The sequence below is a fragment of the Scyliorhinus torazame genome, chromosome X (genome assembly GCF_047496885.1).
Source record: "Scyliorhinus torazame isolate Kashiwa2021f chromosome X, sScyTor2.1, whole genome shotgun sequence".
NCBI classification, from domain to species: domain Eukaryota; kingdom Metazoa; phylum Chordata; class Chondrichthyes; order Carcharhiniformes; family Scyliorhinidae; genus Scyliorhinus; species Scyliorhinus torazame.
The window spans coordinates 5,557,616-5,577,256 of record NC_092738.1 but is presented as its reverse complement, the minus strand read 5'-3'; the positions used below and the strand labels follow the sequence as shown (position 1 = coordinate 5,577,256).

The window sequence follows — 19,641 nt, the reverse complement described above, 5'->3', positions numbered from 1 at the left end:
ATGTCGGTGCAACATTGTGGGCCGAAGGGCCTGTACTGCACTCTATCATTCTATGTTCTATGTTCTAAACATCTTTCACCGACAAAAATCTGGCCAAGGCGCACAGAAGGAAATGGAACACTAGGTTAAAATGAGGTTATGGCCTCAATGACTAATCAGGCAGGACTGCAGAGGAAAATAGCAAAGTTATAGAGTTCGTAAGTGCGATTCAAGGTTCTTAACGGTGGAAAAATAAAACTTAATCCAATACTGTCAGAGGCAAAGGTTTTGGAAAAGCTTTGGAAACAAAACTGACCACTGAATTGCGTTTGGAAAGTCTTCATCCTGACTCATGGTTGGCATCATATTGGGAGGTAATGAAATGGAAGAGGTAATTGTAGCATCGCCCCTGTTTGAAGATGAGAAGAGAACTTTATTTTAACCTGGCTGCGATTTAATTAAACCATAAAAAGGTGATTGAATTTGCATTTGTTTATTGTCACGTGTACCGAGGGACAGTGAAAAGTATTGTTCTGCGAACAGCTAAACAGATCATTAAGTCCAGGGGAAGAAAAGGGAATAAAAGAAAATACATAATAGGGCAACACAACATATACAATGTAACTACATAAACACCAGCATCGGATGAAGCATACAGGGTGTAGTGTTAATGAGGTCAGTCCATAAGAGGGTCATTTAGGCAAGGGAAGATAAAAGAGAGAGGTTAGTAATAATGTTAGTTTTAGAATTAAATTTTAAAAGATTAGAACGAGTGTAAGTTAAGTAAAAAGTGGATCTGTTGGGGAGAGCTCGCAGAGTCGCCTCGCTCCGGCGCCATCTTGATTTAGAAATTTTAGAAGAATTTTGAATTTCTACAGTGCAGAAGGCCATTCAGCCCATCAAGTCTGCACCGACTCCGTGAAAGAGCACCCTACCTAGGCCCACTCCCCCACCCTATCCCCGTAACCCCACCTACCCTGTACACCTTAACATGGCCAATCCACCTAACCTGCACATCTTTGGACTGTGGGAGGAAACCGGAGCACCCGGAGGAAACCCACGCACACACTGGGAGAACGTGCAGACTCCACACAGTCACCCGCGTTCGGAATTGAAACCGAGTCACTGGTGCTGTGAGACAGCAGTGCTAACCACTGTGCCACCCTACTGGTGACAGTGGGTAATTTGTAAGCAAAAATCGCTATTAAATCGAAAATATCCTCTGCTGAACAATGACACAAAACTATATATTGTAACAGATCCTGCACTTTTATCAATCATGTCATATACCAATCCTCACCAATCGCTACCAAAAGTGACGCAGCTCTCTGCGATCTGGTCTTATTTCATATTGAATTTGGAGCACCAGAACCTCCATACCCCTTCCCTCTCCACCATCCGGCTAAAAGATCAGGGTTGTGAGGGTGGTGTGGGGTGAGAGTGGCTGCCCTGCGGCCGACCATTAATAAACTGGAGTCTGGACTTTCATCCCTCAGGAACAGGAGAAAATTATCCCCTCAGATTATGACGCCCAGGGCAGCACGGTGGCGCAGTGGATTAGCCCTGCTGCCTCACGGCGCCGAGGTCCCAGGTTCGATTCCGGCTCTGGGTCACTGTCCGTGTGGAGTTTGCACATTCTCCGTGTCTGCGTGGGTTTCACCCCCACAACACAAAGGTGTGCAGGGTAGGTGGATTGGCCACGCTAAATTGCCCCTTAATTGGAAAAAATGAATTGGGTACTCCAAATTTAAAACATATATATTGATGCCTAAGAATGATGGCTAGGTAGCAGACACCACTGCAAGTGGGAGAGCGATTTAGTTTGAGGGGAAGGAAGAGAACTAGTGCAAGAGGGTGGTGAGAGTTAGCACGAAAAGGGTAAAGAATTATTAAAAATACATGTAGAGGGAACAGAAATTTGATATTCCCCATTTTAATGTTGGTTATTAAAAACACTTACTTATCATAGTTGATGTTACTCGGGTTGCATGGGACCTGTGGCCATCCTGGCATTTCAGGCGTAGCGCGCACAACACAAGACTGCGGCACTGGCGAGGTGACCATGTGTTGCGCCACCACTTGTGTTTGTTCACTGAAATAAAATGTAAAAACTATGAGCATTTTGCATGCTGTACTTGACCACTGACCCAACCAAAAGAGCCAGAAGACACGTCCTGAATTGCAGTGCGATAGACAGCACACTGCAACCAAAATGTGGAGATGATATTAGTTACATCTTGCTGTTAACTACACCTCATGCAAGCTTACAACTGAGAAGAATAACGAACAGCCTTGGAGTGATTAAGAGCCAGTAATTTCATTGAAGAGTTCAGATGATGCTATTGATAGTTATTTCTAACAGTCGCATTAGCTATGAGGAGCGGTTGAATAAACTTGGTTTGTTCTCACTGGAACGACGGAGGTTGAGGGGCGACCTGATAGAGGTCTACAAAATTATGAGGGGCATAGACAGAGTGGATAGTCAGAGGCTTTTTACCCCAGGCTAGAGGGGTCAATTACTAGGGGGCATAGGTTTAAGGTGCGAGGGGCAAGGTTTAGAGTAGATGTACGAGGCAAGTTTTTTACGCAGAGGGTAGTGGGTGCCTGGAACTCGCTACCGGAGGAGGTGGTGGAAGCAGGGACGATAGTGACATTTAAGGGGCATCTTGACAAATACATGAATAGGATGGGAATAGAGGGATACGGACCCAGGAAGTGTAGAAGATTTTAGTTTAGTCGGGCAGCATGGTCGGCACGGGCTTGGAGGGCCGAAGGGCCTGTTCCTGTGCTGTGCTTTACTTTGTTCTTTGTTGTTGTCGCTTGAACCTCCAGGTTAAAGTACAGTCTTGAGTCACGTAGAACCCAGCTTTAATCTTCTACATGGTAGATCAGTTTGACTGAGGTGTAGATATTAATCAGAGACTCGGCTATGCTCATTTATAATAATCTTTTATTGTCACAAGTAGGCTTACATTAACTGCAATGATGTTACTGTGAAAAGCCCCTAGTCGCCACACTCCGGCGCCTGTTTGGGTACACGGGGAGAATTCAGAATGTCCAATTCACCTAACAGCACGTCTTTCGGGACTTGTGGGAGGAAACCGGAGCACCCGGAGGAAACCCACGCAGACACGGGGAGAACGTGCAGACCCCGCACAGACAGTGACCCAAGCCCGAATCGAATCTGGGACCCTGGAGCTGTGAAGCAACTGTGCTAACCACTATGCTGCCATGCCGCTCATTTAGAAGAGCAGACTGAAAAAGCAGTTGTGGTTTTGGAGTTATACATTAGGCATACATGTGTCCCTTAGTGCATAAAGTCAAGGCTCCAGTGTTCTATCCTTCATGGCCTCTTATGGGATGATCTAGAACTGGGGGGGGGGTCACTGTTTTAAAAAAAGGGGTCGCCCATTTAAAACAAAGATAAGGAGAAATCCTTTCTCCCATCAGTCTCTGGAACTCGAGGCACTGGAAGCAGAGTCTCTGAATATGTTTAAGGCAGAGCTAGATATATTTTCGATAAACAAGGAGTTAAGTTATTGGGAGCAGACAGGGGGCGGGTTTCTCTGCCGGCGGGAGTTTCCGTCTTGCCGGCGCCCGGAGGGTGCCCGCCGGTGGGGCTGCCCTACAATGGGAAACCCCATTGACTGGCCAGCGTAACGGAGAATCCCGCCGGCCGGTCAGGGAAGAAAAGTAGCGTGAAGGGGCGGAGAATCCAGCCCAGGAGCTTTCAGACCAGCCATGCTCTTATTGAACAGCAGAGCAGACTCGAGGGGCCAAGTGGCCTCCTCCTGCTCCTAATTCACATGTTAGCGTATATGACCTGGCTATCTGAGTTCTAACACATGGGGCTGGATTCTCCGGGTGTCGACGGCGATCGGCCGTAGACCGAAATTGGGGCAGCGGCGCTGCTTTCGCAATGCTCCGCCCCCTCCAAAGGCCAAGTTCCCGACGGCGTGGATCGCGTGTGGTCTCATCCTTTGGAACTCTGCGTGGCGGCTGCGGACTCAGTCCAGCGCTGCCACAATAGGGGGAGACACGATCCACGGGCGGGGGACTTTTTGGGGGATGGGGCCTGTGTGGGGGGTGGTTCGGAGCGCGCCAGCCGGCCAAAGGCAGCAGAGGGCAGTAGAGCGGAGCTGCTGATGGGCTGTTCCAAGGGAAATTTGCATACCTCCATTGTGGTCACCCTAACTTGAAGGTGGTTTGTGGAGGAGCTGTTGTCAAGTGACACTTGAACCCGAAACACTTCTTCAATGTTTCCCTCCCTACCCCCTCCTCTAACCAAAAAAATAACAACCGCTGTAAAGATCAAGAGGAAGGCTCGAGGTCAGGTAGAAGTAGAAAGAAGTTGAACCGTGACGTCACAGCCTGCAGGTAAGGGGTTGGCTGGTGACTGGTAAGTAGTTTTTCTTTTATTTTCCCTCAGGTGTTATCGTGCAGGGCGCAGAGGTTGCTGAGTGAGTGCTTGCTGAGAAGGGGAGTGAATAACAGGTAAGCTCTTTCTTTCTTTTTCTTTTTTTAATCTAGAGAGGATGGCAGGGAAGGTAGTGCAATGTTCCTCCTGCAGAATGTTTGAGGTGAGGGACGCCGACAGTGTCCCTGCTGATTTCATGTGTGGGAAGTGCACCCATCTCCAGCTCCTCAGAAACCGCGTTAGGGAACTGGAGCTGGATGAACTTCGGATCATTCGGGAGGCAGAGGTGGTCATAGATAGAAGCTTCAGGGATGTAGTTACTCCGAAGAATAAAGATAGATGGGTGACGGTGAGAGGGGCTGGGAGGAAGCAGTCAGTACAGGGATCCCCTGTGGTCGTTCCCCTGAATAACAAGTATACCGCTTTGGATACTGTTGGGGGGGGGGGGGGGTGGGGGGACTTACCAGGGGTAAGACATGGGGTGCAGGTCTCTGGCACAGAGTCTGTCCCTGTTGCTCAGAAGGGAAGGGGGGAGAGGAGTAGAGCATTAGTCATTGGAGACTCCATAGATAGATAGGAGATTCTGTGGGAACGAGAGAGACTGTGTTGCCTCCCAGGTGCCAGGGTGCGTGATGTCTCGGATCGTGTTTTCGGGATCCTTATGAGCAGCCCCAAGTCGTGGTCCACATAGGCACCAACGACATAGGTAGGAAAAGGGATAGGGATGTAAGGCAGGAATCCAGGGAGCTAGGGTGGAAATTTAGATCTAGGACAAACAGAGTTATTATCTCTGGGTTGTTACCCATGCTACGTGATAGCGAGATGAGGAATAGGGAGAGAGAGGAGTTGAACACGTGGCTACAGGAATGGTGCAGGAGGGAGGGTTTCAGATTTCTGGATAATTGGGGCTCATTCTGGGGTCGGTGGGAGCTCTACAAACGGGATGGTCTACACCTGGACCAGAGGGGTACCAATATCCTGGGGGGGAAATTTGCGAATGCTCTTCGGGAGGGTTAAAACTAGTTCAGCAGGGGCTTGGGAACCTGAATTGTAGCTCCAGTATACAGGAGGTTGAGAGTAGTGAGATCATGAGTAAGGTTTTAAAGTTGCAGGAGTGTACCGGCAGGCAGGAAGGTGGTTTAAAGTGTGTCTTCTTCAATGCCAGGAGCATCCGGAATAAGGTGGGTGAACTTGCGGCATGGGTTGGTACCTGGGACTTCGATGTTGTGGCCATTTCGGAGACATGGATAGAGCAGGGACAGGAATGGTTGTTGCAGGTGCCGGGGTTTAGATATTTCAGTAAGCTCAGGGAAGGTGGTAAAAGAGGGGGAGGGGTGGCATTGTTAGTCAAGGACAGTATTACGGTGGCAGAAAGGGCGTTTGATGAGGACTCGTCGATTGAGGTAGTATGGGCTGAGGTTAGAAACAGGAAAGGAGAGGTCACCCTGTTAGGGGTTTTCTATAGGCCTCCGAAAAGTTCCAGAGATGTAGAGGAAAGGATTGCAAAGATGATTCTGGATAGGAGCAAAAGCAACAGGGTAGTTGTTATGGGGGAATTTAACTTTCCAAATATTGACTAGAAACGCTATAGTTCGAGTACTTTAGATGGGTCTGTTTTTGTCCAATGTGTGCAGGAGGGTTTCCTGACACAGTATGTAGATAGGCCAACGAGAGGCGAGGCCGTATTGGATTTGGTACTGGGTAATGAACCAGGACAGGTGTTAGATTTGGAGGTAGGTGAGCACTTTGGTGATAGTGACCACAATTCGATTACGTTTACTTTAGTGATGGAAAGGGGTAGGTATATACCGCAGGGCAAGAGTTATATCTGGGGGAAAGGCAATTATGATGCGATGAGGCAAGACTTAGGATGCATCAGATGGAGAGGAAAACTGCAGGGGATGGGCACAATGAAAATGTGGAGCTTGTTCAAGGAACAGCTACCGCGTGTCCTTGATAAGTATGTACCTGTCAGGCAGTGGTCGAGCAAGGGAACCGTGGTTTACTAAGGCAGTCGAAACACTTGTCAAGAGGAAGAAGGAGGCTTATGTAAAGATGAGACATGAAGGTTCAGTAAGGGCGCTCGAGAGTTACAAGTTAGTTAGGAAGGACCTAAAGAAAGAGCTAAGAAGAACCAGGAGGGGACATGAGAAGTCTTTGGCAGGGAGGATCAAGGATAACCCTAAAGCTTTCTATAGATATGTCAGGAATAAAAGAGTGACTAGGGTAAGAGTAGGGCCAGTCAAGGACAGTAGTGGGAAGTTGTGCTTGGGAGTCCGTTGGTCTAAGTTTTCTTTATCAATTTCTTTTAATATTTCATATACCTCGATCAGATCCCCTCTCATCCTTCGAAACTCCAGCGACGAGGAGATAGGAGAGGTGCTAAATGAATATTTTTTGTCAGTATTCACACAGGAAAAAGACAATGTTGTCGAGGAGAATACTGAGATTCAGGCTACTAGACTGGAAGGGCTTGAGGTTCATAAGGAGGAGGTGTTAACAATTCTGGAAAGGGTGAAAATAGACAAGTCCCCTGGGCCGGATGGAATTTATCCTAGGATTCTCTGGGAAGCTAGGGAGGAGATTGCTGAGCCTTTGGCCTTGATCTTTATGTCATCTTTGTCAACAAATGTTGTCCCCTTGTTCAAGAAGGGGAGTAGAGACAACCCCGGTAACTATAGACCAGTGAGTCTTACTTCTGCTATGGGCAAAATCTTGGAATGGTTTATAAGAGATAGGATGTATAATCATCTGGAAAGGAATAATTTGATTAGAGATAGTCAACACGGTTTTGTGAAGGGTAGGTCGTGCCTCACAAACCTTATTGAGTTCTTTGAGAAGGTGACCAAACAGGTGGAGGAGGGTAAAGCAGTTGATGTGGTGTATGTGGATTTCAGTAAAGCGTTTGATAAGGTTCCCCACAGACGGCTACTGCAGAGAATACGGAAGCATGGGATTCGGGGTGATTTAGCAGTTTGGATCAGAAATTGGCTAGCTGGAAGAAGACAAAGGGTGGTGGTTGATGGGAAATGTTCAGACTGGAGTCCAGTTACTAGTGGTGTACCACAAGGATCTGTTTTGGGGCAACTGCTGTTTGTCATTTTTATAAATGACCTGGAGGATGGCGTAGAAGGATGGGTGAGTAAATTTGCATATGACACTAAAGTCGGTGGAGTTGTGGACCGTGCGGAAGGATGTTACAAGTTACAGAGGGACATGGATAAGCTGCAGCGCTGGGCTGAGAGGTGACAAATGGAGTTTAATGCAGAAAGGTGTGAGGTGATTCATTTTGGAAGGAATAACAGGAAGACAGAGTACTGGGCTAATGGTAAGATTCTTGGCAGTGTGGATGAGCAGAGAGATCTCGGTGTCCATGTACATAGATCCCTGAAAGTTGCCACCCAGGTTGAGAGGGTTGTTAAGAAGGCGTACGGTGTGTTAGCTTTTATTGGTAGAGGGATTGAGTTTCGTAGCCATGAGGTCATGTTGCAGCTGTACAAAACTCTGGTGCGGCCGCATTTGGAGTATTGCGTGCAATTCTGGTCGCCGCATTATAGGAAGGATGTGGAAGCATTGGAAAGGGTGCAGAGGAGATTTACCAGAATGTTGCCTGGTATGGAGGGAAGATCTTATGAGGAAAGGCTGAGGGACTTGAGGCTGTTTTCGTTAGAGAGAAGGTTAAGAGGTGACTTAATTGAGGCATACAAGATGATCAGAGGATTGGATAGGGTGGACAGTGAGAGCCTTTTTCCTCGGATGGTGATGTCTAGCACGAGGGGACATAGCTTTAAATTGAGGGGAGATATATATAGGACAGATGTCAGAGGTAGGTTCTTTACTCAGAGAGTAGTAAGGGTGTGGAATGCCCTGCCTGCAACAGTAGTGGACTCGCCAACACTAAGGGCATTCGAATGGTCATTGGATAGACATATGGACAATAAGGGAATAGTGTAGATGGGCTTTAGAGTGGTTTCACAGGTCGGCGCAACATCGAGGGCTGAAGGGCCTGTACTGCGCTGGAATGCTCTATGTTCTAAGGGGGGGGTGGGGGGCACCATGTCGCGGGCCGAGTCCGTGAGCGACTTCTGCCATGTAGCACGGTGCGACCGCTGCAGGCTGCCACCGTGCGCAGTCATGGACCTGGCAATTCTCCAGGGCGTATCGTCAGCTAGAGCCGGGTGCTCGCCCCCAGCAAAACAGGGAATCGGTGCCCTTTACACCATTTCTTCTGGCGTAAAACGCCACCGTTCCCACGCCGGCGTGGGGACATACCCTCAGAATCGGAGAATCCAGCCCATGGTGTCTACCACCTTTCAGGATATTCTTGGTTAAATTAGGGGTACAATCTCTATAAACCCAGCTTGGAATTCAGAAAGCTGCGGGTTTTTTAAAAGTTCATTTACGAGGATGTGGGTGTTGCCTGTCCCTCGTTGCCCGTCAACTGAGTGGTTTGTTGGGCCACTTCAGAGGGGCAGTTCAGAGTTAACCCCATTGCTGAGAGTCTGGAGTCACACGTAGGCCAGACCAAGTAAGGGCGGCAGGTTTCTTTCCCTAAAGGACATTAGTGAACTGGATGGGTTTTTACAACAATGATAGTTTCATGGTCATCAATAGACTTTTAATTCCATTACACCTCAACCAGGGTTGAACCCCTGGCTGGGTGGTAATGGTAGAGTGGGGGATATGCCGTGCTATGAGGTTACAGACTGTGGTTGAAACAATTCTGCTGCTGCTGATGGCCCACAGCGCCTCATGGATGCCCAGTCTGGAGTTGCTAGATCTGTTCTGAATCTATCCCACACAACACAATGGACAGTATCGTCAATGTGAAAACGGGACTTTGTCACTCCTACCAATACTGTCACGGACAGAAGGATCTGCGGCAGGCAGGTTAGTGAGGTCTAGTATGTTTTTCCCTTTTGTTGGTTGCTTCACAACCCAGTCAAGCAGCTATGTCCTTTAGGGCTCGGCCAGCTCAGTCAGTAGTGGTGCTACCGAGCACTCTTGGTAATGGACATTGAATCCCCCACCCAGAGAATTTTCTGTGCCCTTGCCACCCTCAGTGCTTCCTCCAAGTGGTGTTTCACATGGTGGAGTAACCGATTCATCAGCCAATGGTGGCCGGTACGTCGCAATCAGCAGGAGGTTTCCTCGCCCATGTTTGACCTGAAGCCAGGAGACTTCATGGGGTCCAGAGTCAACGTAGAGGACTCCCATGGTGTGGAAGGGAAATTAACATAAATGAAATACTGCTGAAATATTCTGGTTTCGGCCTTATTATGAAAACACATTGTCCTCCGAAAGATAACAAAACGTATAGTCGCGTTGTTTTTAGCCAAGGGCAAGAACATAGGTTTTTCATCGTACGTACTTTGCAAGGTCTATTTATTATAAACATGCTTGTTTACTTCAGATTATAAAAACACGCTGTCTTCAATCGAATCTCAGAGTGCGGTGCCCTGGCTTTGCAGCTAGAACACTCTCTCTCCGCAAATATATTTGTGTAAATAAATTTCCTTAAATCAAACCTTGAGGAATTTGTCTTTATTATGATTTCCACGACAAATTGGCGTAGTCGTTGCAGTTTCCCTAATTTAACGGGAAGTGAACCCCGAAACAAATCTCTAAACAGGACTCTCTCAGCTGAAAGGGAGAGAGCCATAGCTCGACCCCAGCTGAAAGGGGGGTCTGCGGCTCGGCAGCCTTAATTACTGGCCAGTGACTCATGCCAGGAGAGTTATCTTAACTAATAAATCAATGATAACTGCATGGGAAGAAAAAGGTGGCTTAGAGACTAAATGTTAAAAAAAAGACTTTGAGGTTCGTGAAAGGATAAACACCGGTGTGCGCTCCCTGTAGTATTTGTAAATGATTTCCACGGTCGTTGTTATTGTTATGTATATGTTCTAAAGTATTTTGCAGAAGGAACAATGAACAATAAACTCTACGCCCCCTCACAGGTCATCTCGAAGCCTCGGTAAAGACATCCGGGGTGAGAAAGAAGGTGAACTCCTTAGAGGACAGGTACGGGAGTCAAAATGAGTAAGCAAATGAAAAGAAACAATCGTAAAGTAACGGAATGAGGTAGGAAAACCTATATGTGCCGCATAGGAATCTAATGAAGCTGATCCCCTCTCGAAAAAAAAACAGGGGAGTAAAAGTAAATAGAAGATTAAGGTAAAAGATCAGTTCCTGTAGAGAAAGGGAATTCAGATTTTCTGTAGCCGTGAGATAAGGCGAACGGTTAACTGTCATATTTGTGAGCTGTGAGAATCTGTGTTTTGTGTTTAACCAATTAATTTTAGTCAAAGCATGAAGTGCTAAGTGGGTTGTATTTTTTATCGTCTTCATTGGGGGCTGGTTTAGCACACTGGGCTAAATAGCTGGCTTTGAAAGCAGACCTAGGCAGGCCAGCAGCACGGTTGAATTCCCGTACCAGCCTCCCCGAACAGGCGCTGGAATGTGGCGACTAGGGGCTTTTCACAGTAACTTCATTGAAGCCTACTTGTGACAATAAGCGATTTTCATTTCATTTTCATTTCATTGTGAATCCGAGATTATAACTTAAGTGATTTTTGTTGAGGTTTCTCTAATGAACGGAAACATTGGAAATTACGATCAGTTTAAAAGAAAGAAAGTGCCTTTACGAATAAAAATAATTGAATATGAATAAGTGTTTAGATTACGTGGAAAAACGTAAGTGGCATCATTCCAAGTTCTCCGCCCCTTAGATTCTGCAGGAAACATTAACCATTTCAGCAGACAGTTGACCTTTTCTGAATTGACAAAGAAAAATATACGTCTCTAAGACTAGCTAATGCCTATAAAATCAATCATTGGAAATTGACTTAAATGTGTGGTACTTATAGCCCCCTCCCAGGGGATATTTTTCTGCTTCTAAAATAAACTTATGGTGCATCTTGGTCAGCTTTGAAGTATGGGATTGCAGTCCCACACACCATAAATGGGGGCTGGTTTCCCAATAATGATAATCATTTGAATGAAGGAAATGAGTCCTCGAACACTGGTTAGCAAATAGAGGGAAAGAGGCTATCATGCAAGGGCCAAGAAGCATTTAACCCCCAGGAAGGATGTACCCCACCGAGCGACACCTTCCCCTATTAGGCAGACAGACACTCTGCAAATTAGGAGTGGTAATACATTGCATTGATAATGGAATGTTTATAGAGCTGTCTCAAATACAAGCTCACCAGCTGCAAAATTTAATAACTTCTGAGCCTGCGCTCAATCGCTCTGTGTCTGTGTTGTATGCTGGCAGCTGAACGTTAACCCTTCCTGTTTAAAACATTTAAAAAAAAATTTTTAAACTGCAGGAAGTCTTACAAAAGATTAATGAACCTTGGGCACAGCTATTAAAACACCTGATCGAGTCCAGATGAATATAGTGACCCATTGCACGGCTTGGTATGCTCGTAAGGATGAGCACGCATACAATTTATACAAACGCAAAGTCGCTTAGGACAGCAGACATCATTGCATGTCACTCCTTTTTATTTTTCGGTGTTGTGGGATTAGGAATGTTGGTACAGTTGACCCATAGTCAGAGGGACCTTTTTAGGATGGGTTTAACTTCAGAACCCCATTTAACATTGGCCGTAAGACATCCCGCTAAGGCAAAGCAAATAGGAGAAGTGATCAAAGAGGCCAAAGGAAAAAAGTAATACATGGGATTTATACTGAAATGGATGGACGGAATTGCCTGATAGAATTTTATGGCAAACAGGAGGGCAAAGTGACCTGGAAAGAGGAGCAATGGCCCGCTACATTTGAAAGACAACAACCTCCCCAAGAGAGCCAGCATTTACTCCCTTCAATCCTGGCCCAGGTACTGGCACATCTATGGGCCCAACATAAAAATCATGTTGGAAAAGTACATTCTGCCCCAGTGCATAGGGTGCAGTTACAGAAGAACGTCGCCCCGCCCTGCCTAAAACTATACAGGTTGGCACCGGAAGCAGAAAAAGGGATAGAGGGAGTGATCAATGCACTATTACAGCAAGGGGTGCTGAAGAGAACACAAAGCCCCTGTAACACCCCTATACTCCCCATTCCAAAGGTAGGAAGACCCAACGAGTGGTGGTTTGTGCAAGATCTCAGAGCCATCAATAAAATTGTTATCACTATTGCTCCATTGGTGTCGGACACAAATGTCATTTTGTCTTCCATACCACCAACAACGGATACTTTCTCAGCCTTTTTCTCCATACCATTGCACCCGGAAAGTCAATATCTATTTGCCTTTACATATCGGAATCAACAGTATTGAAAGAGACTTGGACGAGTGCCAGTTGCAGGCTCAACATTCCCTCAATATGATGATTTATTGATAGCCTCAGAGGGAAGGCTAGTTTGTCAACAGAATACCCTTTTGTTATTATCACATCTGGCAGAAAGAGGGCATGGGATCTCAATGGACAAGCTGCAATTCTGTCAGGAGACAGCTCAGTATTTGGGACAGCGGAGGCTTGGGTCTGAAAGCGTACAGGCTGTAGCAAGGGTTCCAACTCCGCGTATGAAAAAGGAAACCCTCACCTTCCTTGGCATGGTGGGCTATTGCAGGCAGTCGATCCCGGACTATAGAGAGATGGACGCGGTACTGCTCAAGGCTACCCTAGGCCCCTTCAGTTGTTACCTGGATCCCAGAGAGGGAGCAAGCATTTAGTAATTTGAAACAAGCCATGATTAGCGCCCCTGCCTTGGGACTTCCTAAATTTCAGCAAGTCCTTTACTCTTTATTTGAATGAAGCAGGGAGATTTGCAACAGGGGTCCTGGTGCAAGAGCATTGAGGAGGAAAAAGACCCCTTGCCTATTACTCGGTGACCCTATGTGCTGTGGTAAAGGGTATGTCAAGTTGCTTAAGAGCAGTAGCAGCCACGGCCGCCATAGTAGAAAAAGGAGGCTATCAGTTTTGCTGCTGCTTAATTCATCCACAACGAAGCAGTTTACTGCGGCTCGACGCACTGGGTATGAAGTAATCCTCTCTAAAACCAACTTTAACTACAAGCGAGTGCCAGCTGTCAACCCTGCTACACTCTTACCCGCGCCCTCGGAAGCAGAACATATGTATGATCAAGACTGTTTACAATTGGTTGAAGCCACCACAACCCCTCGACCTGATTTATTGAGTCACCCACTAGAAAATCCTGACATCATCTTTTTCACCGATGGGTCAGCAAACCGACCAAATATGACCCTCCTGGCCGGCTATGCAATAGTAACTCCATTCTAAGATAGTGGAAGCTTTTGCTCTGCCTTCGGGAACGTCTGCTCAAGCGGCCAAATAGTTTGCCCTTACTAAAGCATGTATTCTAGCTAAAAAAAAAAGTAAATATTTATACTGATCCCCGGTTTGTGGTAGTACATGATTTTGGCCAATTATGGAAAAACAGGTGATTCATAACTTCCTCTGGCCAACCTATTAAACATGCTAAATTGGTTTTAAATTTACTAGATGCTGTTCAGCTGCCCAACAAGATAGTCGTTTTAAAGTGTGAAGCGCATACTACCGCAGATGATTAAGTCTCATGCTGCAATAGATTTGATGATAAAATAGCAAAGGAAGTGGCTCTCAAACAGCAGCCACAACTGCAAGCTGCTGCAGTTGAACTTCCATTCACCATAACAGAACCAAAGTTAAAACAGGCACAGGAGCAAGCCTCTCTACTGGAGCATCATTGTTGGCTAAAAGCAGGTTGCTAGGACTTCCGGGTGCGGCTATGCAGAGCGAGGTCGCATATTCGGTAGCTCCTGCTTGGAACGGACTTTTGGGCTCTTTTACAGGGCCCCCACGACATTTGTTTGACATTTCCCGGTGTGGGAAGAAGACTGCAACACTCCCCTGACAGTGTCCCCCAGGAATGTTATGTCTTTTGGCTGCCAGACCCGGCAGAAACAGTGAAGGATTTGGCTTGATCTGCAGGAATAGACAAACGCTACTTCCAGCATGCAGGCGGGGGAAGGGCAAGCTTAAAGCTTCAATCTGACTTGACTCTATCAAAGGTGAATTCTAGCAGCAGAGGGAACAACTGTGAAAAGATCTACCAAGGCCATTGAAGAAGCAGGGACGAGGCTTCCGGTGGCGGCCATGGAGGAGTAGGTCGCGCATTCGGCAGCTCCCGTCTGGAACGGACTCCCAGACCTTTTTCAGGAGTTTCCATAGACCTTTTGGGGCAGACTGGTGAAGCGAACACTGCCAAAAGGATTCCCTCTCGACTTCTGGGTTGCAGCTATGCGGAGCTAAGCCGCACGATTCGGCTGCTCCCGCTACCACGGACTTTCGGGCTCGTTAGAGGAGCCCCAACGGAATTTTTTTTTTGACGCAGCCCGTGGGGAAGAGAAGAGAGAGGTCCCCCTCCAACTTCTATGAAACGGACCAGAAGTGTAACGGCCAAAGGAGCGGCACTGGAGCAACGGGAGAAGCGAGGGGAAGAAAACAAAATGGCGGTGGCCAGGGACAAAGGGGAGCTGCAGGAGTTCATCAAGCGCTGCTTCGAGGAGCAGCGCGAGGAGATGCGCAAGGAGATGTTGGCGCTATGCTTTCGGCAATTGAAGGACTCGGGATCACCAAGAAGGTCCACGAAGCTAAGATCCAGGAGGTACAGAAAAGAGTCAGTCAGAACGAGGACGAGCTCGTGGGCCTGGCGGTGAGAGTGGAGCAGAACGAGGCGCTACACAAGAGGTGGGCGGGAAGACTCGAAGACCTGGAGAACAGGTCGAGGAGAAAGAATCTGCGGATCCTGGGTCTCCCTGAGGGAGTGGAGGGGGCTGATACCGGGGCATACGCGAGCACGATGCTCGGGGCGATGATGGGCACGAAGGGCCCTTCGAGGCCGCTGGAGTTGGACGGGGCACATCGGGTGCTGGCGAAGAAGCCCCAGGCAAATGAGCCGCCAAGGGCGATGGTGGTGAGGTTCCACCGGTTCACGGACAGAGAGTGGGTCCTGAGATGGGCCAAGAAGGAGCGGAGCAGTAAGTGGGACAATGCAGAGATCCGAATATACCCGGACTGGAGCACGGAGGTTGCAAAGCGGAGAGCGGGTTTCAACCGGGCCAAAGCGGCGATGTACCGGAAAGAAGTGAAATTCGGAATGCTGCAGCCAGCGCGACTGTGGGTTACATACAAGGGCCAACACTACTACTTCGAAACACCTGAGGAGGCGTGGACCTTTGTACAAGCCGAAAAGTTGGACTCTAACTGAGGGTTTGTGAGGGTGGGGGGGATGTTTGAGGTTTGATGTGTGATGGTTGTTGTATATAGGGGGTCAATCACGCGCAGGAAATGTTACATGAGCTGGGGGAGAGAGACAAGGCCACGCGACAGGAGATGCGCCAGAGGGGGCAGAGCAGGCTTTGGAAAGGTGGGAAGGGGAACGAAGGAATGCATATGGATTGGGAGACTCCCACGCGGGGAGGTCAATGGGACGGCGGGGGAAGCCGGGGTCAGCAGGTGTCAGCTGACTTACGGGAGTGACATGGGGGGAGCAAAAAAGCTAGACAGGGGTCTAGCGGGAGGGGGGGGGGGAAGAGAGGAAAAAAGGGTTGCTGCTGCACTGGCCGAAAGGGAATGGGACACAGAAGAGGTGGTTGGGACGGGGGTCCCCCCCTCTGGGGGGACTGGAGGGTGAGGGAGGCGTGGACTCGGGACTGGCCCAGAAAAGGAGATGGCTAGTCGGCGGGGCGTGGGGGGGTTGAGAGCCCCTCCAATCCGGCTGATGACGTGGAATGTGAGGGGCCTGAATGGGCCGGTGAAGAGGGCTCGAGTGTTCGCGCACTTAAAGGGATTGAAGGCGGACGTGGCCATGCTCCAAGAGACACACCTGAAGGTGGCGGACCAGTTCAGGCTAAGAAAGGGATGGGTAGGACAGGTATTCCACTCGGGACTGGACGCGAAGAATAGAGGGGTGGCAATATTGGTGGGGAAGCGGGTGTCATTTGAGGCCAAGACTATCGTAGTGGATAATGGAGGGCGATATGTAATGGTGAGCGGTAGGCTGCAAGGGACGTGGGTGGTGTTGGTAAACGTATACGCCCCGAACTGGGATGATGCAGGATTCATGAAGCGCATCTTGGGGCGTATTCCGGACCTGGAGATAGGAGGCCTGATAATGGGAGGGGACTTCAATACAGTGTTGGATCCAGCACTGGGCCGCTCCAAATCAAGGACTGGAAAGAGGCCGGCGGCGGCCAAGGTACTTTGGGGGTTTATGGATCAGATGGGGGGAGTGGACCCATGGAGGTTTGCAAGGCCGCAGGCCAGGGAATTTTCTTTCTTCTCCCATGTACACAAAGCCTACTCCCGGATAGATTTCTTTGTTCTAGGTAGGGCGCTCATCCCGAGGGTGGAGGGGACGGAGCATTCGGCCATAGCCGTTTCGGACCATGCCCCGCACTGGGTGGAACTGGAGCTGGGAGAGGAGAGGGACCAACGCCCGTTGTGGCGGCTGGATGTGGGACTGCTGGCGGACGAGGTGGTGTGTGGGAAGGTGAGGGGGTGTATCGAAAGGTACTTGGAGGCCAACGACAACAGGGAGGTGCGGGAGGGGGTGGTATGGGAGGCGTGGAAGGCGGTGATCAGGGGAGAGCTCATTTCCATTAGGGCTCATAGGGAGAAGACAGAGGGTATGGAAAGGGAGAGGTTAATGGGGGAGATTTTGAGAGTGGACAGGAGATACGCAGAGGCCCCGGAGGAAAGATTACTTGGGGAAAGACGGCGGCTCCAGACGGAGTTTGACCTGTTGACCACAGGGTAGGCGGAGGCACAGTGGAGGAAGACGCAGGGGGCGACCTAAGAGTATGGGGAAAAGGCTAGTCGGATGCTGGCACACCAGCTCCGGAAGAGGATGGCAGCGAGGGAAATAGGGGGAGTCAAAGATGGAAGGGGAGCCACGGTTCGGAGTGCGACGAGAATAAACGAGGTATTCAAGGCCTTTTATGAAGAGCTGTACAGATCCCAGCCCCCAGCGGGGGAAGAGGGGATGAGACGATTCCTAGATCAGCTGAGATTCCCGAGGGTAGAGGAGCAAGAGGTGGCTGGTTTGGGGAGCATGCAGGCGGGGAAGGCCCCGGGACCGGACGGATTCCCGGTGGAGTTCTACAGGAAGTACGCAGACCTGTTGGCCCCGCTACTGGTGAGGACCTTTAATGAGGCAAGAGAGGAGGGGACCCTGCCCCCGACAATGTCGGAAACGACAATTTCTTTGATCCGAAAGCGGGACAAGGACCCACTGCAATGTGGATCGTACAGGCCGATCTCGCTCCTCAATGTGGATGCAAAGTTGCTGGCAAAAGTGCTGGCCACGAGGATCGAGGACTGCGTCCCGGGGGTAATCCACAAGGACCAGACGGGATTTGTAAAGGGCAGGCAACTAAACACCAATGTGCGGCGGCTCTTAAACGTGATAATGATGCCATCGGAGGAGGGAGAGGCGGAGATAGTGTCAGCTATGGACGTGGAGAAGGCCTTTGACCAAGTAGAGTGGGAGTACCTATGGGAGGTGCTGCGTAGGTTTGGGTTCGGGGTAGGGTTTATCAATTGGGTTCAGCTCCTTTACAGAGCCCCAGTGGCGAGTGTCGTGACGAACCGGCGGAGGTCGGAGTACTTTCGACTGTACCGAGGGACGAGGCAGGGGTGCCCCCTGTCCCCCCTGTTGTTCGCATTGGCGATCGAACCATTGGCCATGTCCTTGAGGGAGTCTAATAAATGGAGGGGGGTGGTCCGAGGGGGGAGAAGAGCATCGGGTGTCGCTATATGCGGATGACCTGTTGCTGTACGTGGCGGATCCAATGGAGGGGATGGTGGAGGTCATGCAGACTCTAAGGGAGTTTGGGGAGTTTTCGGGCTATAAGCTGATTAACAACTTACTTACCTTGCAGGTCAGCTGTTTAGTTCGGGAGTGAGAGAGAGCCGGGACCTTAGAAACAGCGCGGGAATTTGAAAAAGCGCGGGAGCTGCGAGGCAGAGGGGACCGTTTAAAAGGTCGCTGCCTGGGGTGAGGTAAGTACTGATTAACAACTTACTTACCTTGCAGGCCCAGTCGATTTCAGCAGGAGCGGAGCAGGCTAGTCCATTTCAGCGGGGGCAGTGCGGAAGTGATTTCTGGGAGGTAAGTCTCTCCTTTAAATTTTTTAAATTTTTTTTTTTTAATTTTAGTGTTTAAGGTGGGAACAGGAAGTCGACCCACGGACTTCTGGGAAGACCCTCACCAATAAATTCTGGTGGAGAGGAAACCCATTGGTGTGAGCTAAGTACCATATTTTATTATTGTTATTAATATTTTTTTTAATAAAAAATTTAATTTAGTTGTTAGCCAGATCTTGGTAGAAAGTTAGAGGGATGGCAGGGAAGGGAGTGCAATGTTCCTCCTGCAGGATGTTTGAGGTGAGGGATGCCGTTAGTGTCCCTGCTGATTTTACCTGCAGGAAGTGCTGCCATCTCCAGCTCCTCCAAGACTGAGTTAGGGAACTGGAGTTGGAGTTGGAAGAACTTCGGATCATTCGGGAGGCAGAGGGGGTCATAGATAGCAGCTTCAGGGAATTAGTTACACCAAAGATTGGAGATAGGTGGGTAACTGTAAGAGGGACTGGGAAAAAGCAGTCAGTGCAGGGATCCCCTGTGGTCGTTCCCCTGAGAAACAAGTATACCGCTTTGGATACTTGTGGGGGGGGGGGGACGGACTTACCAGGGGTAAGCCATGGGGTACGGGCCTCTGGCACGGAGTCTGTCCCTGTTGCTCAGAAGGGAAGGGGGGAGAGGAGCAGAGCATTAGTAATTGGGGACTCGATAGTCAGGGGCACAGATAGGAGATTTTGTGGGAGCGTGAGAGACTCACGTTTGGTATGTTGCCTCCCAGGTGCAAGGGTACGTGATGTCTCGGATCGTGTTTTCTGGGTCCTTAAGGGGGAGGGGGAGCAGCCCCAAGTCGTGGTCCACATTGGCACGAACGACATAGGTAGGAAAGGGGATAAGGATGTCAGGCAGGCTTTCAGGGAGCTAGGATGGAAGCTCAGAACTAGAACAAACAGAGTTGTTCTCTCTGGGTTGTTGCCCGTGCCACATGATAGTGAGATGAGGAATAGGGAGAGAGAGCAATTAAACACGTGGCTACAGGGATGGTGCAGGCGGGAGGGATTCAGATTTCTGGATAACTGGGGCTCTTTCTGGGGAAGGGGGGACCTCTACAGACAGGATGGTCTACATCTGAACCTGAGGGGCACAAATATCCTG

At 49.1% G+C, this 19,641-nt stretch overlaps 1 protein-coding gene across 5 annotated transcripts in view; it reads right to left on the bottom strand.

Moving 5' to 3' along the window:
- LOC140405375 (signal transducer and activator of transcription 5B-like) overlaps window positions 1–19,641 on the bottom strand; it is a 304,409-nt gene that overhangs the window by 28,015 nt on the left and 256,753 nt on the right. For 3 of the 5 annotated variants that reach the window (XM_072493697.1, XM_072493701.1, XM_072493698.1), the window contains 2 exons: window positions 1,940–2,071; window positions 296–388 (listed from right to left, as the gene is read on the bottom strand). In XM_072493697.1, coding sequence (XP_072349798.1) covers window positions 296–388; window positions 1,940–2,071 — 225 coding nt within the window. The remainder of the gene's footprint in view (window positions 1–295; window positions 389–1,939; window positions 2,072–19,641) is intronic. The other 2 variants (XM_072493699.1, XM_072493700.1) reach the window with 1 other exon arrangement.